Source organism: Dioscorea cayenensis, chromosome 17 (assembly GCF_009730915.1).
Source record: "Dioscorea cayenensis subsp. rotundata cultivar TDr96_F1 chromosome 17, TDr96_F1_v2_PseudoChromosome.rev07_lg8_w22 25.fasta, whole genome shotgun sequence".
Classification (NCBI taxonomy): domain Eukaryota; kingdom Viridiplantae; phylum Streptophyta; class Magnoliopsida; order Dioscoreales; family Dioscoreaceae; genus Dioscorea; species Dioscorea cayenensis.
Genome location: NC_052487.1, coordinates 21,417,994 through 21,437,703, shown reverse-complemented (window position 1 = coordinate 21,437,703; position 19,710 = coordinate 21,417,994). Strand labels below are relative to the sequence as shown.

The window sequence follows — 19,710 nt, the reverse complement described above, 5'->3', positions numbered from 1 at the left end:
TTTTGCATTTGTACCCTCCTGAAAATTTTCTAGCAAGCCCATGATTATTGTAAAAATTCATATTGTTGGTGATACTAATAGGTTATTTCCCAATTTTAGGGCATAATGAAGGAACTTGGTTTGCCTTAGAATTTAGGTTGTTTTGGACATTAATCAAATAAGTAACACTACATATAAATGTATATACATAAATATATATTCTAATTACCGACAATTGTGAATTTATTCTTTTATTTAATTAATTCCTTGTTTTTTTAGGTTGCCTGTATAATATTAAATCATTTGTTGGGTTTTAATTCATTTTTTGGTATTATATATTTATTAAAATTTTGAATTATTTCTCTTTCTTTGAAATATTAATTCCCATATTTGATTATATTTGTTAACCTTTGATATCTTAAGCTGGTTAATTGTTTTGAATATAACTAGATTATTTTTGCTATAAAAGAAATCGGATCATAAGTATGTTGATATTTTGCTTGGCAAATTATTCTGTAAATTCGGATATGTTTGAAATTATGTGAAATTCTAATTTTGGTTTTTGGATAACAAACTTATTTTGACATAAATACGTTTAGTCCCTAATTAAATAGGTACCAACTCTATTACCAGAGGTTAAATACTGACCATGTCAACATGAGTTTCTGACTTTAATAAGAAACTATATTTTTGCACAGTTCTATCGGTGGAGAATAATGACCTCTGATAATCTTGCTCGGGTCACTGAGAGTAAATAAATGTGCTCTGAAAATCTGACTCGGGCCAACGAGTTTAAATAAATGATTTTTGATATTTTATTTTGGGCACAGTGATTTGGAAACATATATCTTTGTTTGCCATTGAATTGTATTTTGTTGAACGGTTTTTGTTTTATGAACTATATTTTGGATAAATATTTGTACTATGTGATATGATTTTGTTTTTTATTTCAAAATTTTGAAACTTCATATGATCCTAGTTCTTTTTTAGCCGGTTACTTGCTGGGCGGTCAAACTTATAATCTTGTTGTTGAATTTTTTCAGATTGGGAGCAAGTAATCCAACAAGCAACTTAGTTGACTAGTGAAAATTTATGCTCTTTCTTTTGAACTTTTTGGGTTGTCATTATGTTTGTGTGAGTATTTGAATTATGTTTAGAATACTTTTTTGTATTTGAACCTATTATATTCAACTTGTATTTAAAGTTGTACTTTTGAGCTTCATAATTTTTGTTCTAGAACAGTTCTGAAGCCTTGCATGTTTGCTGTGTTCCACCCCATAGGTGTGTGGCCGTTTGTCGGCGCACTAGATCTAACAAGCCAGGTTTAGGGTGTGTAAGATGTCCCCAATGAAGTCATTGGTTTCATACCTGTCCCCAGTAAGTTTTGATTCTGACTCATCGATTGCATTGAATTTGCCGGCATATTTCTTAGGAACCAATGAGCAACACACCCGAGACAAAATACCACTCAACCTGAGGCCAGGGTCAGGTGTGAGGGCTGATTCGATTCATTACAAAGTCCACCTTGGCCTCAGACAAATCAACAATATACTTAATAGAGTAGTAATTATTCACATTAGAGGATGCTAAGGATTTTAAATTGAAATAGACCCACAAACTGGGCCATGCTAAGCTGCTCTCCATGGGGCTGGGCCTCAGGAGCAACAGACCGCACCTGATTCTTGTCCGCAGTATTGAGTTGGTGCTGGTTGAGTTATATATATATATATAAACTTTTCTACCTACCTTGTCGTTGTCGGCCCTTTATCCACAAAAAAACAAACATTTGTCTTCATCATATCATCATTATTTAATGACAACATTGACCGCCGAGCTATTGAGGTTCCAAGTTTTCTCCCTTACTACCAACAAGAACATGTATCACGTACTGTATCAGTCAATCAGTATTGCAGTATTAAATCATCTCTAGATCTCCATTAACAGATTATGCAGCACAGTTAATAGTCATGGGTTTCTCTCATTTGCCCTTTTTCTCTTTGCTTCTTTGTTCCATGGTCACCACTTTGTTCGCATTCGAGACTGAAGATCACTTAGCATTGCTTGGATTCAAGAATGGAGTTACTTATGATCCTTCTGGAGCTCTTGATTCTTGGAATGATAGAGTTTATTTCTGCAACTGGACTGGTATCTCTTGCTCTCGCATGCACAAAGGTAGAGTTACCTCTATCAACCTCTCCATGTTGGGCCTGGGAGGCTTCATATCACCCTCCATTGCCAATCTTAGCCTCCTGAACAACATTGAGCTCTCTCTCAACGAATTCTCCGGCGAGGTCCCACCGGAGTTTGGTCGCCTGCACCAGCTGCGGTACCTGAACCTAAGCTTCAATGCGCTTCATGGCATGATCCCAGTAAGTTTGATCAACTGTTCTCAACTCAGATTTCTCGACTTGTTTGGCAACCAGCTCAATGGTTCTATCCCTGTTGTGCATGGTGGAACTCTCCCCAAGCTCAAGGTCCTGGTTTTATCCAATAACAGTCTCACTGGAGTCATTCCATCATCCATTGGGAACCTTTCTTCTCTAGTTCAACTCCGTTTGGCAGTAAATCATATACAAGGAATTATCCCTGAAGAACTTGGCAGACTGTCAAACTTTGATCATTTTCAGGTGTCCTGGAACTTGCTCCATGGGACAATCCCTTCAGTTTTGTTCAACATTTCATCTATGAGCTTTATAAGCGTTGCAGGCAATCAGCTCCATGGTAGGCTTCCTTCAAGTTTAGGTACCAAGCTTTCTAAACTCACATCCTTTTACATTGCCCGAAACATGTTTACCGGAGCCATCCCTGCTTCACTGTCCAATGCTTCTCTTCTAGAGACAATTTATATTTCAAGTAACCAGTTTAGTGGGACAGTGCCTCCAATTTTTTTGGAGGGATGCATGGTCTTCATGACCTCAATTTAGAGAACAATCAGTTTCAAGCCAGCGATGCCACTGATTGGACCTTCGATTGATTCCTTGGTGAATTGCAGCAACTTGCAGAGTCTCTCTGTTGCATTCAATGATCTCGGAGGTGTGTTACCTCTGTCAGTAGCCAACTTCTCCAAGGAGATGATCCATTTGTACATGGATTACAACCATTTCTCAGGGATCCTTCCTCATGGGATTGAAAACTTAGTCAGTTTGAATATCTTGCAATTCAGTAATAATCAACTGACTGGCCCAATTCCAGAGCACATTGGACAGTTTGCCAAGTTACAGGTTTTGAGTTTGGGCGACAACAAGTTCACAGGCTACATTCCCTCCAGCATTGGCAATCTGACTTTGTTGTCAGATATCTACTTATCTGGGAATAGATTTGAAGGCACTATACCTTCTTCTATGATAACTCTCAGGCAACTCAAAACACTGGCCCTCTCTAACAACAGATTTAGTGGGAGAATGCCTGGAGAAATCCTTGGACAATTCTTTTCACTCTCTGTTCTTGATTTAGCCAACAACTCTTTCAATGGAACTATTCCTTTTGAAATTGGAAGCTTGATAAATCTACAACAATTGCAGTTGAGTGGGAACAGATTGACAGGTGAAATCCCTGGGACTATCAGTGGATGTGTAGTCTTAGAAGACCTCAATTTGCAAGGTAATCTCATTACTGGATCCATTCCTCCATCTCTAGGCAAACTAAAAGGTCTCAAAAATTTAAACCTTTCACACAATAGCTTGTCAGGAGGCATTCCTTCATCTTTTAGCAACTTAAAACTCCTCCAAACACTTGGTCTATCAAACAATAACTTATCAGGGTCTGTCCCAGAGTTCCTACAGGATTTGAAATATCTTTCTTTTATGGACCTTTCATACAATCACTTCCACGGAGAACTCCCTGTAAACGGGTTGTTTGCAAATTCATCTGCACTAATTTTAGTTGGAAATGTTGAGCTTTGTGGTGGCGTCCCACAACTTCACTTACCCGTCTGCCTCAAGTCCCATAAGAAAACAAGTAGAGGATCTCTAATCCTAAAGATTGTGATCCCAATAGTTTCCCTTTTATTGTGCCTTCTCTTGTTCTTACTATTTCTTTTCTTGTTTCGGCAACGGCAACGAGAATCAAAGATGAAAACAAAGACTTCATCGTCCTTGCCTGTTCCATATGAAGAGTTTCCGAGAGTTACATACAATGATTTGGTCAGAGCAACAGATGGTTTCTCTTCCGGTAATCTCATCGGAAAAGGAAAGCATGCCTCTGTTTACAAAGGAACTCTTCATGGCATCAACAACACCATAATGATGGTCGCCATTAAAGTCTTCAGCCTCAACATAAGAGGAGCTTCAAAGAGCTTTCTCTCTGAATGTGAATCACTCAGAAGCATCCGACACCGGAATCTCATCAAGATCATCACTTCATGCGTGAGCACTGATTCAGAAGGCAATGACTTCAAAGCTCTGGTTTTAGACTTGATGCCAAATGGAAGCTTGGATTCATGGTTACATCCAGTGGAGAATCAACAACACCAAAGTCCTCTAAGTTTAATTCACAGATTGAATGTGGCCATTGATGTTGCTGATGCGTTGGAGTATCTTCATCACTCTTGCCAACCTCCAATTGTTCATTGTGATCTGAAGCCAAGCAATGTTCTCTTGGACGATGACATGAATGCTCATGTCGGAGACTTTGGACTTGCAAAGATACTAATGAACAACAATAACAACAACTCATTGCAAAGCTGGACAACCTCAACTGGGATCATCAGAGGAACCATTGGTTATGTTCCTCCAGGTATATATTGTAGATGATTTCATTTTACTCTGTTATATTAAAATATCGTTGATGATTGTATGCATGCAGAGTATGGCTTTGGGAGTGAGGTGTCAACCATGGGAGATGTGTACAGTTATGGGATCCTTGTTCTGGAGTTGCTGACAGGAAAGAGACCAGTTGATGAGAGTTTCAAGGATGGTATGACAATGATAAAATTTGCTGAGACTTACGCATCTCCGGAGAGAATCATGGAGATCATGGATCCATCAATGTTCTCAGAAGAAGATGATGACAGTGAATACAGAAACCAAAAGGAGTGTGTGCTCTCTGTTGTGGCTTTAGGCCTTGTATGCTGTGCTGAATCTTCAATTGAGAGGCCTAGCATGTGTCATGTTGCAGCTCAAATGCTTAAAATAAGGGATGGATTCTTTGAACTTGTTTATTGAATCTTATCCGATAGATCAAGGACTTACCCTCCTATTTGTATTAGACACTATAATAGCGTCCAGTATTTTTAGGAATAATGTCCGGTTACTTTCAATCCTTCTTCTATTTATTTATTTATTTATGAAAAAAAGTGGATGAACCACACTGCATTAAAAAAAAAAGGAAGATAACAAAAACTCCGACCACTAGATGTGGTAAAGGAGAACAAAAAGAACAGGCACACAGGGGTCACCACCCCCTAAAAAGAAAGAAACAAACAAAACAACAAATCTAGCCAGAGCCAGGGTCGAGCGTCTCCACTGAAGACCGAATCTCCTCGAATGACTTCACACGAGGAGCAATGAACTCTAAGCTAGCGTCGGCGGTGTTGCGGGTCCTCTTCCAGCTTCACTTTTGGTCCGTCTGCGAGAGAAGAGTACCAAGATACAAGCATACGATCAATTTTCACAATGAGACAAAGAGAATGCATGACATTAGCATTGAAAATGCAATCGTTCCTAGCTATCCAAATATTCCAAATGATTGCTTTCGCTACTAAGTCCCCAAAACCCCTTCTCTTAGAGTGCAAATCATTTCTCCACCGACCCCAAAGATCCCGAAGTGACAGCGGTAACTGTGGAAGCCAAAGGATTCTGATAAAGTAGTCCCAGACCTGGTTTATTTTAAGAAAAGTGGATAAACCATGTTTTTATATTTAAGTTAGTAATTTTTTTTTTTTTTTACAAATAGGTCACAAGCGTCTCTTATTTAACTGTTTGTCAAAGGGACAGATAGGTACAGAAATGCACCAATTATGGTGATTTACTAGCCCTCTATAAAAATCCCCATAACTTGCAATCCTGAAATAGTGAAATCACTATTTATCTCACAAGGAACTCACACCTATATCCATAAATAGTACTGATAAACAGTATTAGACCCAAGTGTACAGTGCATGAATGGCATCTATATTTCTAATAAAAGAATGGCACATCTATTGACCCATCTCTCCCACCAAAAAAGAATGACATCTATATTTAGCTTAATCACTAAAATAGTCATTATACTTTTCTCTCTCTACTTTTTTAGTCCCTGCACTTGAGATTCTATATTTTTCATCCCTATACTTTTAATAATGGGTAAAAGAGGTCCAAACCGTTACGTCGCCATCAATTTTAGCTGATGTGGATTTTTAAATAAAATATTAATAAACATTTTACTAACATGGTTTTTTTTAAATAAAATATTAATAAATGATTTAAAAAATATTAAAAATAATATAAGAAAAACTCCATTATCTTTCTTCTCCACACGGCCATGCCCTTCTTTGCCACCATGACCTCCGCCTCCTCCTTTTTCATCGCCCTCTTGCACCATTGTTTAGACTTTATTAAACTAAAGGTATAGTAGAGTTCCGAGGAGCACCAAAGGTGATGTTGATAGAGTTATTAGTTGGTGCAAGTGTCTAGAGATTGTAGTGAAGACGAGGATTCGATTCTAGTGAAGGAATGGCCGCCGGCGTAGCGTGGTTGTGGTGTTGGGTTAGAGTGGGATGCTAACAGAGTGTTAATGAGCTTAGTTGCTCATTGGATTGATGGAGTTCATGGAGGAGGTTAAGAGCACAAGGTTCACTGTGCCACCATGTTAGCATAACTGACTGACATAGCCTCGGTTCATTAGGTATAGTGTCTTAAGGCTCTTCGATTGTTTCTACGGTGCACCATGAAAGAGGGTCACCATTGTTTAAACCCTTCTATGTATCAAGGATCTTAGTGATTGCATGCATAGATGATTGTACACATAGATATATATATATATATATATATATAATTAAAAGGGAAGGCATAAGATATAAACTAAAGATTAATAGTATGATTTTATACTAGTTCTCAGCAGCTTTTGAGGGTTCTCAAGCGAAGCTTGAAGGTTCTATCAATAGCATTCGGCGCAGTCTGTTATTCTTAGGTCCGAAGGTGGAGGAGATCGGTCAGGGGTCTTCCTCAGAGGGAGTTCACGAGCAGGGCGCAGGCTAGACTTTCATGTGCAGGGTGCTCTGAGGAAGCGTTTTGTCTTCTGTCTAGGCTTCCTTGTGTGGGGTTCTGTGTTGTTGAACCACATCTAGTGGGGTTTTTGTTGAGTTGTTGTTTTTTGTTCTACATGTAACCACTTTTCTGGTGGTCGCTTTTGTACTTTTCAGTTATTAATATTAGTGGTTTATCCATTTTTTCAAAAAAAAAGATATAAACTAAAAGATATTGTGTTTTCAATGAGAAAATACCTTAACAGATGTGATAACAATGGAGATGTTTCCTTCTTTCTTTTTTTCTTTCTCTCTCTCTCTCTCTCTCTGAGAACTTGAATTATATACATATACATACACACACCGATATATATATATATATATATATTCCTCCAACTCTCATCCTTTTTTCTTTCTTTGTTTTTTGTTTCTTAGAATGAAAAAAAGGAGACTATAATGCAAGAGGGTGGTGGAGAAAAGGGAGATGGTGGGTACGAGGCAGTGAAGGAGGCAGTCGCGATGGCTGAGGAGGGTGGTGGTAGAGTAGTTGTGGAGAAGGATCATGGAGTTTTTCTTTTATTATTTTTTATTATTTTATTCTAAAAAAGTCACTACAGCTAATTGTTTATTAATACTTTATTTAAAAAAAATCCATAACTTATAAAATAGAAGGAGACGTAACGATTTGGACCTCTTTTACCCATTCCTAAAAGTATAGGGACGAAAAATATAAAATCTCCGGTGCAAGGACCAAAAAGGTAGAGAGAGAGAAAAGTAGAAGGACTATTATAATGATTAAACCTCTATATTTCTAATAATTGGAGATATAAATGATCAGAAAGGAGGGAAGTAGCTGTGAATATATTTCTAAAAAAATTACGACTTGATGAAACGCATACTAAAAAGGGCGCAAGTGTATCCATGACGGAATTAATTAGTGACTCTAAGACCACACAAGGAAGGCTCCGTCAACTTCCACAACTACTTCTCAAGTAGAGTTAGGTTAAAGGCTTTAATATTAAGATTGCCCCAATCTCCTTAATTTGTTCCTAAGCTTGCCAATTCAATACCAATTAATAAGTCGGCACCATGACTTATCAATGTCAGGCTCGAATTAGAGGAAGTCCTTTTTAATACTATCATTAAATACCCAAGAAAGGAGCCTAAAAATATACATCCAATCGATCAGAATGGACGTTATTAACTAATTAGGGAGTGTAAGTCTTCCCCATGGCGAAAGAAACCTAAATTTCTTTGAGGATAATCTCGATCTAATTTCCAGGCTGAATTATTATTACTATTGATGGAGTATTATCAAATCTTCGAAAATCTATTATCATGGGTTATAAACAAACCAAATCCTATCCAACTCAAATTGACCAAGGATCTCAAGTGGGTTGAGCGAAGGTAAATGTTATCTAATTGGACCAAGGGCCTTTTTCAATACAAAATAATTTATTATATATATACATATATTTTTTTTTTTTGGAAAATGTATATTTTTTAAGAACTAAAATGATAGTTCATGTGGATTTTTTTAATTTAATTGTTTATAAATATTTTTTGTAGTTATTTTTTCAATAAATTGTTGTTTTTCTATTTTATTAAAAAAATTACTTGCCTGCATGGAATAGTTAGTAAATAATAATAATTTTTTTATTATTTTAAATTTTTAACATTGATAGTAACTTTGCCAATTTGGTTTTCGTTGTATTTGACCAAGTAATCACTTTGACTAGTTAGGGTGATCGTTGATCTCATCCTGATTTGATTCGGCTATATTGGAGTTTATACTTGTTCCTTCTAATGTAATTCTTGGTTTATCAATAGTATAAAATAAATAAATAAATAAATAAATAAACTATCAAGATACTGAATATTGATAGGTATGCAAGTGTACGTGTCGATCGTGTAATAAAGTGCTTAAAAGCGGGATATCGATCCACATGGAAGATTGAGAGTATTTGTACTAGTTATAATTCCGAAAACTAATCTAAACAAACGTTGTGATGTGTGCGAGCAAACTAAGTAACAAGAGGAAAGAAAAAATAGAATAAGGAAGTAAAAGCGGTTAAGAAACCAAGGGGAAATGGGATGCCCGGGCATAACATCCCTCTAGGGTATGTTAAGTTTAGTTCAAAGGTTGTATAAGTATGAAATCCTATTTGAAATGAGAGAAATTCTAAAATATACGAAACCTCTCTTGCAAGGGCGATTAGTATCTAATTTAGTATAATGCTGATATAGACACCCCACAATCAGATTGTACTCTATCAAATTTCAATATGGATTAACAAGAATTTCTGAAATAGATAATCTTTCTTGCGAAGAGATTATCCCTAATCCCATACATCATATAAATGTGATTTCTCCTAAACTCTATTCCCTATGCTTGGCTTACTCACAATCCCCTCCAATCATGGCATTCCTATGCTAGATGGGTACTTATACTCGTCACAAAGCACATCATGCATGAGAACTAGGGCTTTCGCCTCGTTAGCAATCATGCCATACAAAACATGTAATTGGATTTAAACAATATCGGTTGCAATTAAAAAACAATTAAACCAATAAGATCTAAAACCAATGTCACAATAGAATAAAACCCTAGAGTTCAACTATGCCCGAATATCTACAAAATTAACCATGCCGTAAGGTGCATGTAAGAAAGTCTGCTTTGGCTCTAGAATGTTTTTGCTCTCTCTCTCGTTTTTAAACACTGCCTGAAGCTTGAGAATGCGAAATACACCATGTTTAACATCGAATTAGATAATGTTACTCTAATACATGCCTAATAAGTGTACAAAATGATATTAAATATTGTAAAATTTTACACTCATCAAATATCTTCTAGATTGCATAGGAAAAAGAATTTATTAGCTCGTTTGATTTTTAAAAATCTTCTGGTTGAGTATGTGGTAAGACTTTTATCGTCCTATGTGACACCAACAAAGTTAACAAATCTTTGATGGTTGATAAGGTAGCGTAATTAGTGCATCACCGTAACTGCCGTCCCTTAACAACCTTTTAATGGAGCAGTGCTTGTCCCCGTTGTAAAAAAGAAATGTATGTTGTAATTTATTTATAAATCTAAAATAACAAAAACATATAAACAAATAATGAAAAACTAATTTTATGAGAAACTACTGGTAGCTCATTACAAAGTGTGTAAGGAGATGAAAGTTCGAAGCTTTGCTCTCATAGTACTGTTCATTAGTACTACTAACGCATTGTATACAAATGACAATTACTGTTTATCAGTATTGTTTGTTGGTCCTTGTGTGGAGATTTATCTGTAGGAAATTTTTAAGCTATTGTAACTGGTGCACAACTGTACATGCCTCTCCCATTAACGGAGCTTATTGACCTTGTCAAAAAAAGAAAACAAGACAAAACAAAACAAAACAAAAAAACACTAATTTCACTTGTTTTCAATATTGACAACCAATGCAGGACACAATACTTTTTTGTTTTTTTAAAATGGATCAACCACATACATTAGAACTAATACAATGCATTTTTTTTAACAAATAAATAAACTACATTTATTAAAAAAAAAAAAAAACAATGGTACAAATTCCACTAACTGTGGAAAGGACGAGAAAAACCCAATGCATTTTCGAGTCTACTCACAAACAAATTAAACTTTTAAATTACAAAGCAGTGGGCTCTTGAGGTCCCTTTCACTATTGAGGAAATGAGATTGGCCGTCTTTGAGTTGGGTGGCGACAAGGCTCCAGGGCCTGATGGATTCCCTATCCAATTTTTTAAGCAATTCTGGAATACTGTCAAAATGGATCTTTTCCATCTCTGTGAGGATTTTTAAGATGGGAGGGCGAACCTAGAAAGGATTAACTGGGCCAACATTGTCCTCATCCCCAAAGTTGCTTCTCCTGAGGGGCCTGGTGATTTTCGCCCCATCAGCCTTATCAACTCTACTCTCAAAATTTTATCTAAATTGCTGGCGTCTCGGCTTGGCAAGGTGATGAACTCCCTTGTGGATTCGGAATAATCAGCTTTCCTTAAGGGTAGATGTATTTTGGAGAACGTTGCAATGGCGGAAGAATTGATCTTTAGCATTAATAACAGAAGACTTCATGGGCACATCCTTAAAGTGGACTTTGCGAAAGCTTTTGATCATGTTGACTGGGACTTCTTGATTGACTTGCTTAAGGCAAGGGGCTTTGGTGACCGTTGGATTGGCTGGATCAAATGCATTCTCTCTTCGTCGAAAGCTAATGTCCTGATCAACGGTGCACCCAACGGGTATATTCGTTATAAGCGTGGCCTGCGACAAGGTGACCCATTATCGCCATTTCTTTTCATCCTGGTCATCGATGTACTAAGTGCAATGTTCTCTCACGCCTTGATGTCCAAGATTTTGGTGGGCGTTCCACTTGGGGATTTCGGGAATCGATGTAATCTTCATTATGCGGATGATTTGCTCATTCTAACGACGGGTGGGTTGGAGGATCTGAGAATTGTTAAACTTATTCTGCTCATTTTTGAAGGGTTCTCAGGCCTTGCAACCAATTTTTCCAAAACTTGCTTATTCTCGAGCAAATGGGGCGACCTCCCGACTAAGGAAGCTGCTGATACCATGAACTGCCATACGGGACAGCTACCGGTTACTTATCTGGGTATTCCAATTGCTGGGCGTAGACCCAGACGTCAGGATTGGGAGGTGATTATTCTTAAAGTGAGCAAAAGGCTGGCATCCTGGAAAGGTAGATACCTCTCGTTAGGGGGTCGTCTTACGATGGTGAACTTTGTTCTCTCGGCTCTGCCGACTTACTGGATGTCTATTTTCTGTCTCCCTGCTTGGGTTATCAAAAAGATTGATCAGATCAGAAGAGATTTCCTGTGGACGGACACTGAAATTGACAAACCGGCATGTAGACTGGTGAGCTGGAAGAGTCTGTGCCGGCCGCGGGATTATGGTGGGTGGGGAATTTTAGATCTCCACGCTTTTAATCAGGCACTGTTAGGCAAGTGGTGGTGGAAATTTGTGACCCAAGAAAATTGGTGCCTTTCGGATGTGATCCGCTTTAATTATTCTTTATCGCGGTGGGATCTTTTTCCTAGACAGAGGGGCCGCTTGTCGTTCTTTTGGAAAGGGGTTATCAGCTGTACCCCTGTCTTTCGGGCCTGTATCTCCTTTGATATCCGTGTTGGTCAGGAGACATCCTTTTGGAAGGATGCCTGGTTAGATGGTTTGGCGCCTATGTATATCTGGCCAGAGCTGTTCTGTAGCTCTTCCCACCAGAATGCTTCTGTCCTTGACCTTACCCATTTGCTGACACTGGCGCCATTTGCGGAGTTTCCGGGAGTTCAACTATTGGGGGAGAAGCTGAGGAACAGAGGGGAAGGTGATAGGGACCTTAAGTCTTGGAAGCTCACTGGGAATGGATGGGGGCTTACGTTGTCCGGTTGCTCGCTTCTTCTGGAAAAGTAGATGTTCGAAAAAGATTAACCTTTTCAATTGGTTAGTCTGGAAGAACCGTATTCCCTCTCTGGAAAACCTTGAGAAGCGGAGGTGTAACGAAAGTTACCAACGGCAACTTGTGTTCTCTCGCCATAGGGCTATCGAAAGCGGTGGATCATCTTTTCTTCTGACGCCCTTGTGTTCGTCCCATTTGGGTTTACTTTGGAACATTGCTGCAATTCCCTGAACCACCCGACTTGATGACCATGCTTTGGGACTCTTGGAGGTTGTCCTTGCGACAGGCCCAGAGGGGCATTTGTGATCTGGTGGTGAAAGCAATTGTGTGGAATGTCTGGCTTGCTAGAAATGACTGTGTTTTTAATGCCAATGTTATGCCAGCTCATGCTATTATTATAAAAATTAATCGAATGTTATTACTTTGGTTTTCTTCAGACATGGACAGTGGTCAAGGTCGTCTGGATGAATCATTGAGGTGTATTCGTCGCAGGTTAGAGTTCCTGGGTCCGAGGGCAGCGGAGTTCAGTGAGGGTGATCAGCTCGGTGGCGAGGAGTAGCTCTTGTTTCCTTTTGGGTTAGGAGGAGACCCGTTGTTCCTCCATTTCTGCTTTTTTGTTTCCACAGCTAGTGGATGGTTTGTTGTGCCTTTTGTTTTTACTTTAATATATGTGGTTCATCCACCTTTTTCAAAAATCACAAAACAGAAACAATAATCCAAGCTATGCAAGCTGCACATGCCTCTTGTCCTCCACTTGGCCATGATCAGCACCATTAAAGTAGTTTATCAAGTTGCTCAAAGTCTGGTAAGAAGAACCACCTTCTTCCATTCCCCTAACAGCCATCTCTCCCAACATCTTTGCTCTCTTCCTCATCTCCTCTGCTTCCGTTCCTCCTCCCATCAACCTTACCACCGCCTTCTCAATCATCTCCTTCTCAACCACGAGTGCATCTCCCTTATCTTCGACCCACTGCCTTCCAGGATGCTTCACTCCAACTGACACTCCAATCTTCAGCACTTGAACAATCAGCTTCTCATTGATAAACTGTTCAGCAAAATGAGGCCATGTGATCATTGGCACACCTGCAGTCACACCTTCAAGAGTGGAATTCCATCCACAGTGAGTCATGAACCCTCCAACTGCTTGGTGAGATAAGATCATTACTTGGGGAGCCCAACCTCTTATGATCAAACCCCTTGATCTTGTTCTCTCTTCAAAACCTTCAGATAACCACTCCTCCACATCTGCCACCTTTTCACCATCTCTTATCACCCATATAAAGGGCTTCTGTGAAGCTTCAAGTGAGAGTCCTAACTCCACAAGCTGATCAAGCTTTGTATGGGCCATGCTACCAAAGCTCACGTAAAGAACTGAGCTTGGTTTCATGGAGTCAAGCCAGCTCATGCACAAGCCTTCATCTATGGCCGCCTTGTTCCCTCTGGCAGCCACATCACCAATTTTCTTGTTAGACAGTGACAAAGGACCAATCATCCAGACCTTCTTTCCAGTTGTTTTCTGGTACCATTCACAGTACTGGCTCTCTAACTCATCAAAGCTATTCACCACCACACCATCAGCCTCAATCTCAGCTTCTCTCATCTCCACCATGTACTTCTCCATTTCTTTGATAGAAAAACCAGGAGTCTGGGCACGTGTCAACTCTATCCTATCTGGTAATCCAGGGATCACAAAGAGCTCATTCTCATCAGTAATGGCTTGATGAATCTTATGCTCATGTATCTTGAAGCAACAGAGAAGAGCAAAGCAGCCAAAACCATTAAAAAATAGTTTTGGAATGGATAGCTCTCTGGAAACCTCTCTAGTCCAAGGAAGAGAGGCATCAGAGATGATGAGGCTTTGAGGAGATAAATGATTTTGAGCTTTGAGATGGTTAATGAGAGGGTTTTTGAGCAAGCGGCACGCATCTAGGAAGGTCTTCATAAGATCTCCGGTTGGCAACATATCAAGATTCTCACAACCTTCAGGGAGGCCAGCTTCAATGCATGGGAATGGGAGGATGAGGAAGTGGATGGGGAGGCCAGAGCCATGCATGGAATTAATGATGGTGTTGTTGCGTGCGGCGTTGAGCGGGGTCGTGACGAAGGTAACATGCACGCCTCGGCTGGCTATGAGCCGAGCCATGTCGATCATGGGGATCATGTGGCCTTGCGCCATTGCCGGCATTAGAATATAGTGGGGGTTGGGAACATCGCCGGAGTTTTGGCTAACTGGGATGATTGTTTGGTTTGTCATACTGAACAAGATCACTGTGATTTGAAGATGAATTGTAGGTATGGTTTGTCTCTTTGTTGTATGTATTTAAAATAATAATATATTTTCTATGTTTGACGAGTGCTGTGAGGTCATGGATGAGTGTTGAGGTCATTATGTTGAGCATGTCGATGAAGGTTTGTTCAACATTGGGGGATGGTCTTTTGGCTTGTACTCTGATGATGAGAGTACTGGCTGAGAAAGGTAAAATTAACGGAAGAGTGTTTTTTGGTTTGGAGGTACCAAATAAATAAATATTAATTACATGTAATACCAGGCCGTATTCTTCTGATTGACTTCTATGTCTTCCGTTGATTTTTATCTTTTTTTTCCTTTTTTTGAGGGAATGGTCAAACCGTCTCTTATTTTCTTGGAAGCGAAGTCTTATTAGTTAATGACATATATGGCTTCAATATGTCAACACTATTTCATGACGGCATTTTGGTAATAAGCTTCCCTTGGTTCTCATTTCATAATTAAAAAGGAAGGTTAAAATATCAAAATGGTTCTTCTATTTTGCGTTTTCCGCCCTTTTAGTCCCTCTAATATAAAATCCGCTTTTTTGGTCCTCGTATTTTCACATTTTTGTCTTTTTGGTCCCTCTAATTGACGGATCTACCCTTTTAGTCCTTCCAGTTGATAAATTAGAGGGACCAAAAAAAGATGAAAATGTGTAAATACGAGGACTAAAAAGGCGGATTTTACAACTTAAGGACGAAAATGTGCAAATACAAGGGCCAATAGGGCGGATTTTATATTAAAGGGACTAAAAGGGCGAAAAACCAAAAATAGAGGGATCATTTTGATATTTATCATCATTATGTCATCACTAGTATTTTAAACCCCCCAAAAAATATTGTGGATGAAAACATATTTATTTACATGTTGAGCCCATCTGAATGAGTTTTTTTTTCAAATAAATGTGGATAAACCACAGGTTTATTGAAAAATAACAGTAGAGAACAGAAGAGCAGTTGTATTCTTTGTTGCTATTGTATTCTTTGTTTTTCATTGTGTTTATTTGCTTCTCTTTGTTGTACATATTAGTCTGTCTTTTTACTATTAATTTTTTAATAAATTACAATCTATTCACTTTTATAAAACTAAAAAAAAACTACTAACTCATTCATATGGTTATTTATTACTATTTGTGAAATATATAAATCCTTAATAATCTATTCATATGAGCTATAGACAAATTATATAGGCAGTTATATTGGAATATGGCAGTTAAATTTTGGCCTCCAGACTTAGAAATGTGATTGATTCCCTAATTGAATCAACACAATATGCCTTTATTGCAGGAAGATGCATTTTGGATAATATTGTAGCAACGGGGGAGACAATATTTAGCCTCCAAGATAGAAGGCTTCCTGGCAATATTCTTAAAGTGGACATTGCTAAAGTTTTTGATATGGTGGATTGGGAATTCTTTTTTGATCTCTTGAAAGCTAGGGGTTTTGGTGAACGTTAGATTGGTTGGATTCAAAGCTTGTTAATTTCCTCCAAATCCTATATTCTAGTTCATGGATCTGTGAACGGCCATGTTCGTTATCAGCGAGGTTTAAGGCAAGGTGACCCCCTCTCACCTCTTTTGTTCGTTCTAGTAGTCGATGTCTTAAGTACTATGTTCACCAATGTTCTCTCATCGAGCGTCCTATATGAAGTTCCCCTTGGCGACCTTGGTAAGATTTGTCATTTTCAATACGCAGATGATCTCATTATTTTGATAGCATGTGGGGCGGAAGACCTGGGAATCATAAAACTCATTCTCTATCTATTTGAAGGTATGTCGAGGCTAGCTATTAACTTCCACAAAACGTGCCTTTATTCAACCAAAGTTGGACTTCTTCCATATTTGTCACTCTCGAGCACCTTAAACTGCTCTGCAGGTCAACTTCCACTGAAATATTTGGGTATCCCTATCTCAGGCAGGCGCCCTAATCGCCAAGATTGGGATTCCCTCATCTCTAAGATTCGTTCAAGATTATTTTCTTGGAACTCCATGATGCTTTCTCTTGGAGGCAGACTTACACTGTTAAACATCGTGCTTACCTCCATTCTCACTTATTGGATGTCCATTTACAAACTCCATTCTTACGTTGTCAAAGCTATTGAACGAATCCGCTGTGACTTCTTGTGGAAGGGACATAATATCGACAAAGCCAGGTGTAGACTGGTCAGTTGGAAACGTATTTCTAGACCTCGTGAGTTAGGAGGCTGGGGCGTGCTTAGCATAGTGGACTTCAACCTAACCTTACGGGGAAAATGATGGCAGAAAATAATCTCCAACTCAAATTGGTGTGGTGTGAATGTGACAAAGTACACATATTACCAGTAGTACCAACACTTTAATCTCTTCCATCCGCATTTTATATCAAAGCCTTTCTTTTGGGGTAGTATCTTAAACTGCCTACCAGCCTTTAGGAAATGCATAAAACATATTATTCATGATGGCAAGTCCACTCTTTTCTGGTTTGATGGATTGTTGGGAAGCCATGCACCCAAAGATTTATGGGCAGAAGCTTTTGCTAAATCATTAGCCCCTAATGGGACTGTGAATGCCTTAGCTCATAGTTTCAGGAATTTGCTGTGGGAGATCGATCCCTACATTGATAATCTCTTAAACAAGCTCAGTGGCAATTCCAATGACCTTAAATGCTGGAATAGTACTGCTAATGGTATTTTCTCGATCAAATCCTTCTATTCATTCTTAATCGATGGAGGTGTTAGATGTTTTAAGTCTAAAATCATTTGGGAGGGTTATTGCCCGAGAAAGGTGAAAGCTTTCACATGGCTAGCTTGGGGCAACAAAATTCTTATTCTCAAAAATTTAGCGAAAAGAAAATGCACTAAGCTCCCAACTGCAACTTGCTTGCTCTACCTCAAGGCCATTGAAATGACAGAGCATCTTTTCATTCACTGCCAGTTTACAATCCAAATATGGGAACACTTTAGGCAGACCTTTGTCTTAGCAGAACTTCCTTCATCCCTCTTAGATTTGTAGCAAGCTCAGTGGGGGGAACAAGGAAACCTGGGATATCTTGTCTAGGGTCTTATTTTGGAATGTTTGGCTCGAGCGTAATTGGACAATCTTTGATGATTGTTTTGTTGATTGTTTATCTGCGATTATTAAAATTTCCCATTTGTTTTTGTTTTGGGTTTCTGCAGTTCCTGAGCTGAAGGCTTGAGAAGGCTTCAAATACAGTCAAGAGGAGCCTGGAGTTTGTTGAGCCTAGGAGGAGAGAGACTAGCAGCCCCTGATCTCCATGGGTATATCCTAGTGGTTATCTTCCCCACTAGGATGTTGTTCTATCCTTTTGTTCCTTTCCACATCTAGTGGACCTGGTTTTTGTGCTGTGTGTTGTTGTTTGGTACTGCTTGGCCTCTATGGCTGTATTACTTTCTTTACTTGTAAACTTTCTGGTTTGTTATCAGGTTCTGCTATGTTCTGGTTTTAATAAATTGTGGTTTATCCACTTTTTCAAAAAAAAAAATGCCAGATTCTATCAGTACTATTTTCTTTTTTATATATAAAATAGATAAATCACAATGTATTAAAAAAATAAAATAAAGTACAATACAAGAAACCGAGAAAACACAACAAAAAAAAACAACAGGAGCAACAACCTCGTTCCTGAATACCATTATCCATACGCACGGACAGTGTAACCCTTTACTAGCTTAATTAGCTTTCTGACTCCTACCTTTCTCTTTTTGTTTTTTTCCTAGCTATCTATCTATCTATCTATCTATTGGCTTCCTTTTCCTCCTTCCCCCTTTTCTACCCAAGCTGGACTGGATATACCAACCTTCCCTCCCCCTCTCTCTCTCTCTCTCTCTCTCTCTCTCTCTCTCTCTCTCTCTCTCTCTCTCAAGTTTTATCATTTATCATCACCACCCTCAAAAAGGTCATGACGGAGTGCTCTAGGGAGTACCGAACCTTCTTCATATATATCTCTCTTCACTCTTGCTTCCAATTTCAAGGCTGCTGAGAAGTGGGTTTCAAAGAATATCCTGGCTTCGTCAGTGATGGGATGGATATCAAGTTTTCTGTTTCTCCTTCTTCTTCATGTTTCTTATCTTTTTGAGCAAATTTTGACCTATAGTTTGATTCTTGTTAAGTAGTAGTGATGGTCATTTGTATTTTCTTCTTTTTCCAGGTATGTGCACATTCCTTTTTTTTTCCTTTTTTTCCTTCTTTTTCCCTTTTTTTACTTGAATCTTATGAAAGAACATCCTTTTTTAGCGTTAGAATAGACAAACATTTCTGTGGGAGCTTTGAGATCCTTCAAAGCTAACATATTATATAAGTTAACATCATCCCTGAGATAACTATGAACCTATGGAACTCATTAAACTCTAGAAATTTATAATGATGCATACAACCTCATAAATATCTTTATCTTATGATGATTGTATGATATTTCAACCAAGACCTAATTCAATTGTCACCTCTTGGTCTCAAATTGAATTACTAATCATGCAATTGGTGATTAAGCAATCACAAGCATTAACCATAAATTAAAATATCCAACATAGTCTTGAAACAAGCATTAAACAAAGATGAATCTAGGTTTTCATAGTTTGGCTACATCGTAGCCTTAGGAAAAGGTATGTAGAATATGATAATTACAAAGCTAGACATATTAATAAGGTTCATAATCAAATAAACAAAGAAAAACTAAAAACTAAAAACTAAAGCTTAATGATGAATCCCCACCAAATCTTCACTCCCGGCTTTTTGTTCTCCGAAATTCTCCTTCTTTTTTGTCTCGAACTCTAGCCTCTTTTATAACTTAAAATTGGGGTAGTGCCTAGGCTCCTAAGACTGGTGCTACACTTTATGTTGTACA

The 19,710-nt window shown here is 38.4% G+C and overlaps 4 protein-coding genes across 4 annotated transcripts; 3 read left to right on the top strand and 1 right to left on the bottom strand.

The window, feature by feature from the left end:
- Window positions 1-1,991: 1,991 nt before the first annotated feature.
- On the top strand, window positions 1,992-2,903 carry LOC120281273 (LRR receptor-like serine/threonine-protein kinase EFR). Its single transcript, XM_039288138.1, has one exon. It carries the CDS (start codon window positions 1,992-1,994, stop codon window positions 2,901-2,903), a length of 912 nt encoding a protein of 303 aa, XP_039144072.1.
- A 24-nt stretch (window positions 2,904-2,927) lies between these two features.
- Window positions 2,928-3,874, top strand: LOC120281271 (receptor kinase-like protein Xa21). Its single transcript, XM_039288137.1, has 2 exons — window positions 2,928-3,739; window positions 3,862-3,874. Exons 1-2 carry the CDS (start codon window positions 2,928-2,930, stop codon window positions 3,872-3,874), a joined length of 825 nt encoding a protein of 274 aa, XP_039144071.1.
- A 41-nt stretch (window positions 3,875-3,915) lies between these two features.
- On the top strand, window positions 3,916-5,157 carry LOC120280890 (probable LRR receptor-like serine/threonine-protein kinase At3g47570). Its single transcript, XM_039287857.1, has 2 exons — window positions 3,916-4,713; window positions 4,783-5,157. The coding sequence occupies exons 1-2, from the start codon at window positions 4,050-4,052 to the stop codon at window positions 5,139-5,141; spliced, it is 1,023 nt and encodes a 340-aa protein (XP_039143791.1). The 5' UTR covers window positions 3,916-4,049; the 3' UTR covers window positions 5,142-5,157.
- Window positions 5,158-13,303: 8,146 nt separating this feature from the next.
- Window positions 13,304-14,836, bottom strand: LOC120281270 (UDP-glycosyltransferase 73C6-like). Its single transcript, XM_039288136.1, has one exon. The coding sequence runs from the start codon at window positions 14,834-14,836 to the stop codon at window positions 13,304-13,306; it is 1,533 nt and encodes a 510-aa protein (XP_039144070.1).
- Between the last annotated feature and the right edge of the window lie 4,874 nt (window positions 14,837-19,710).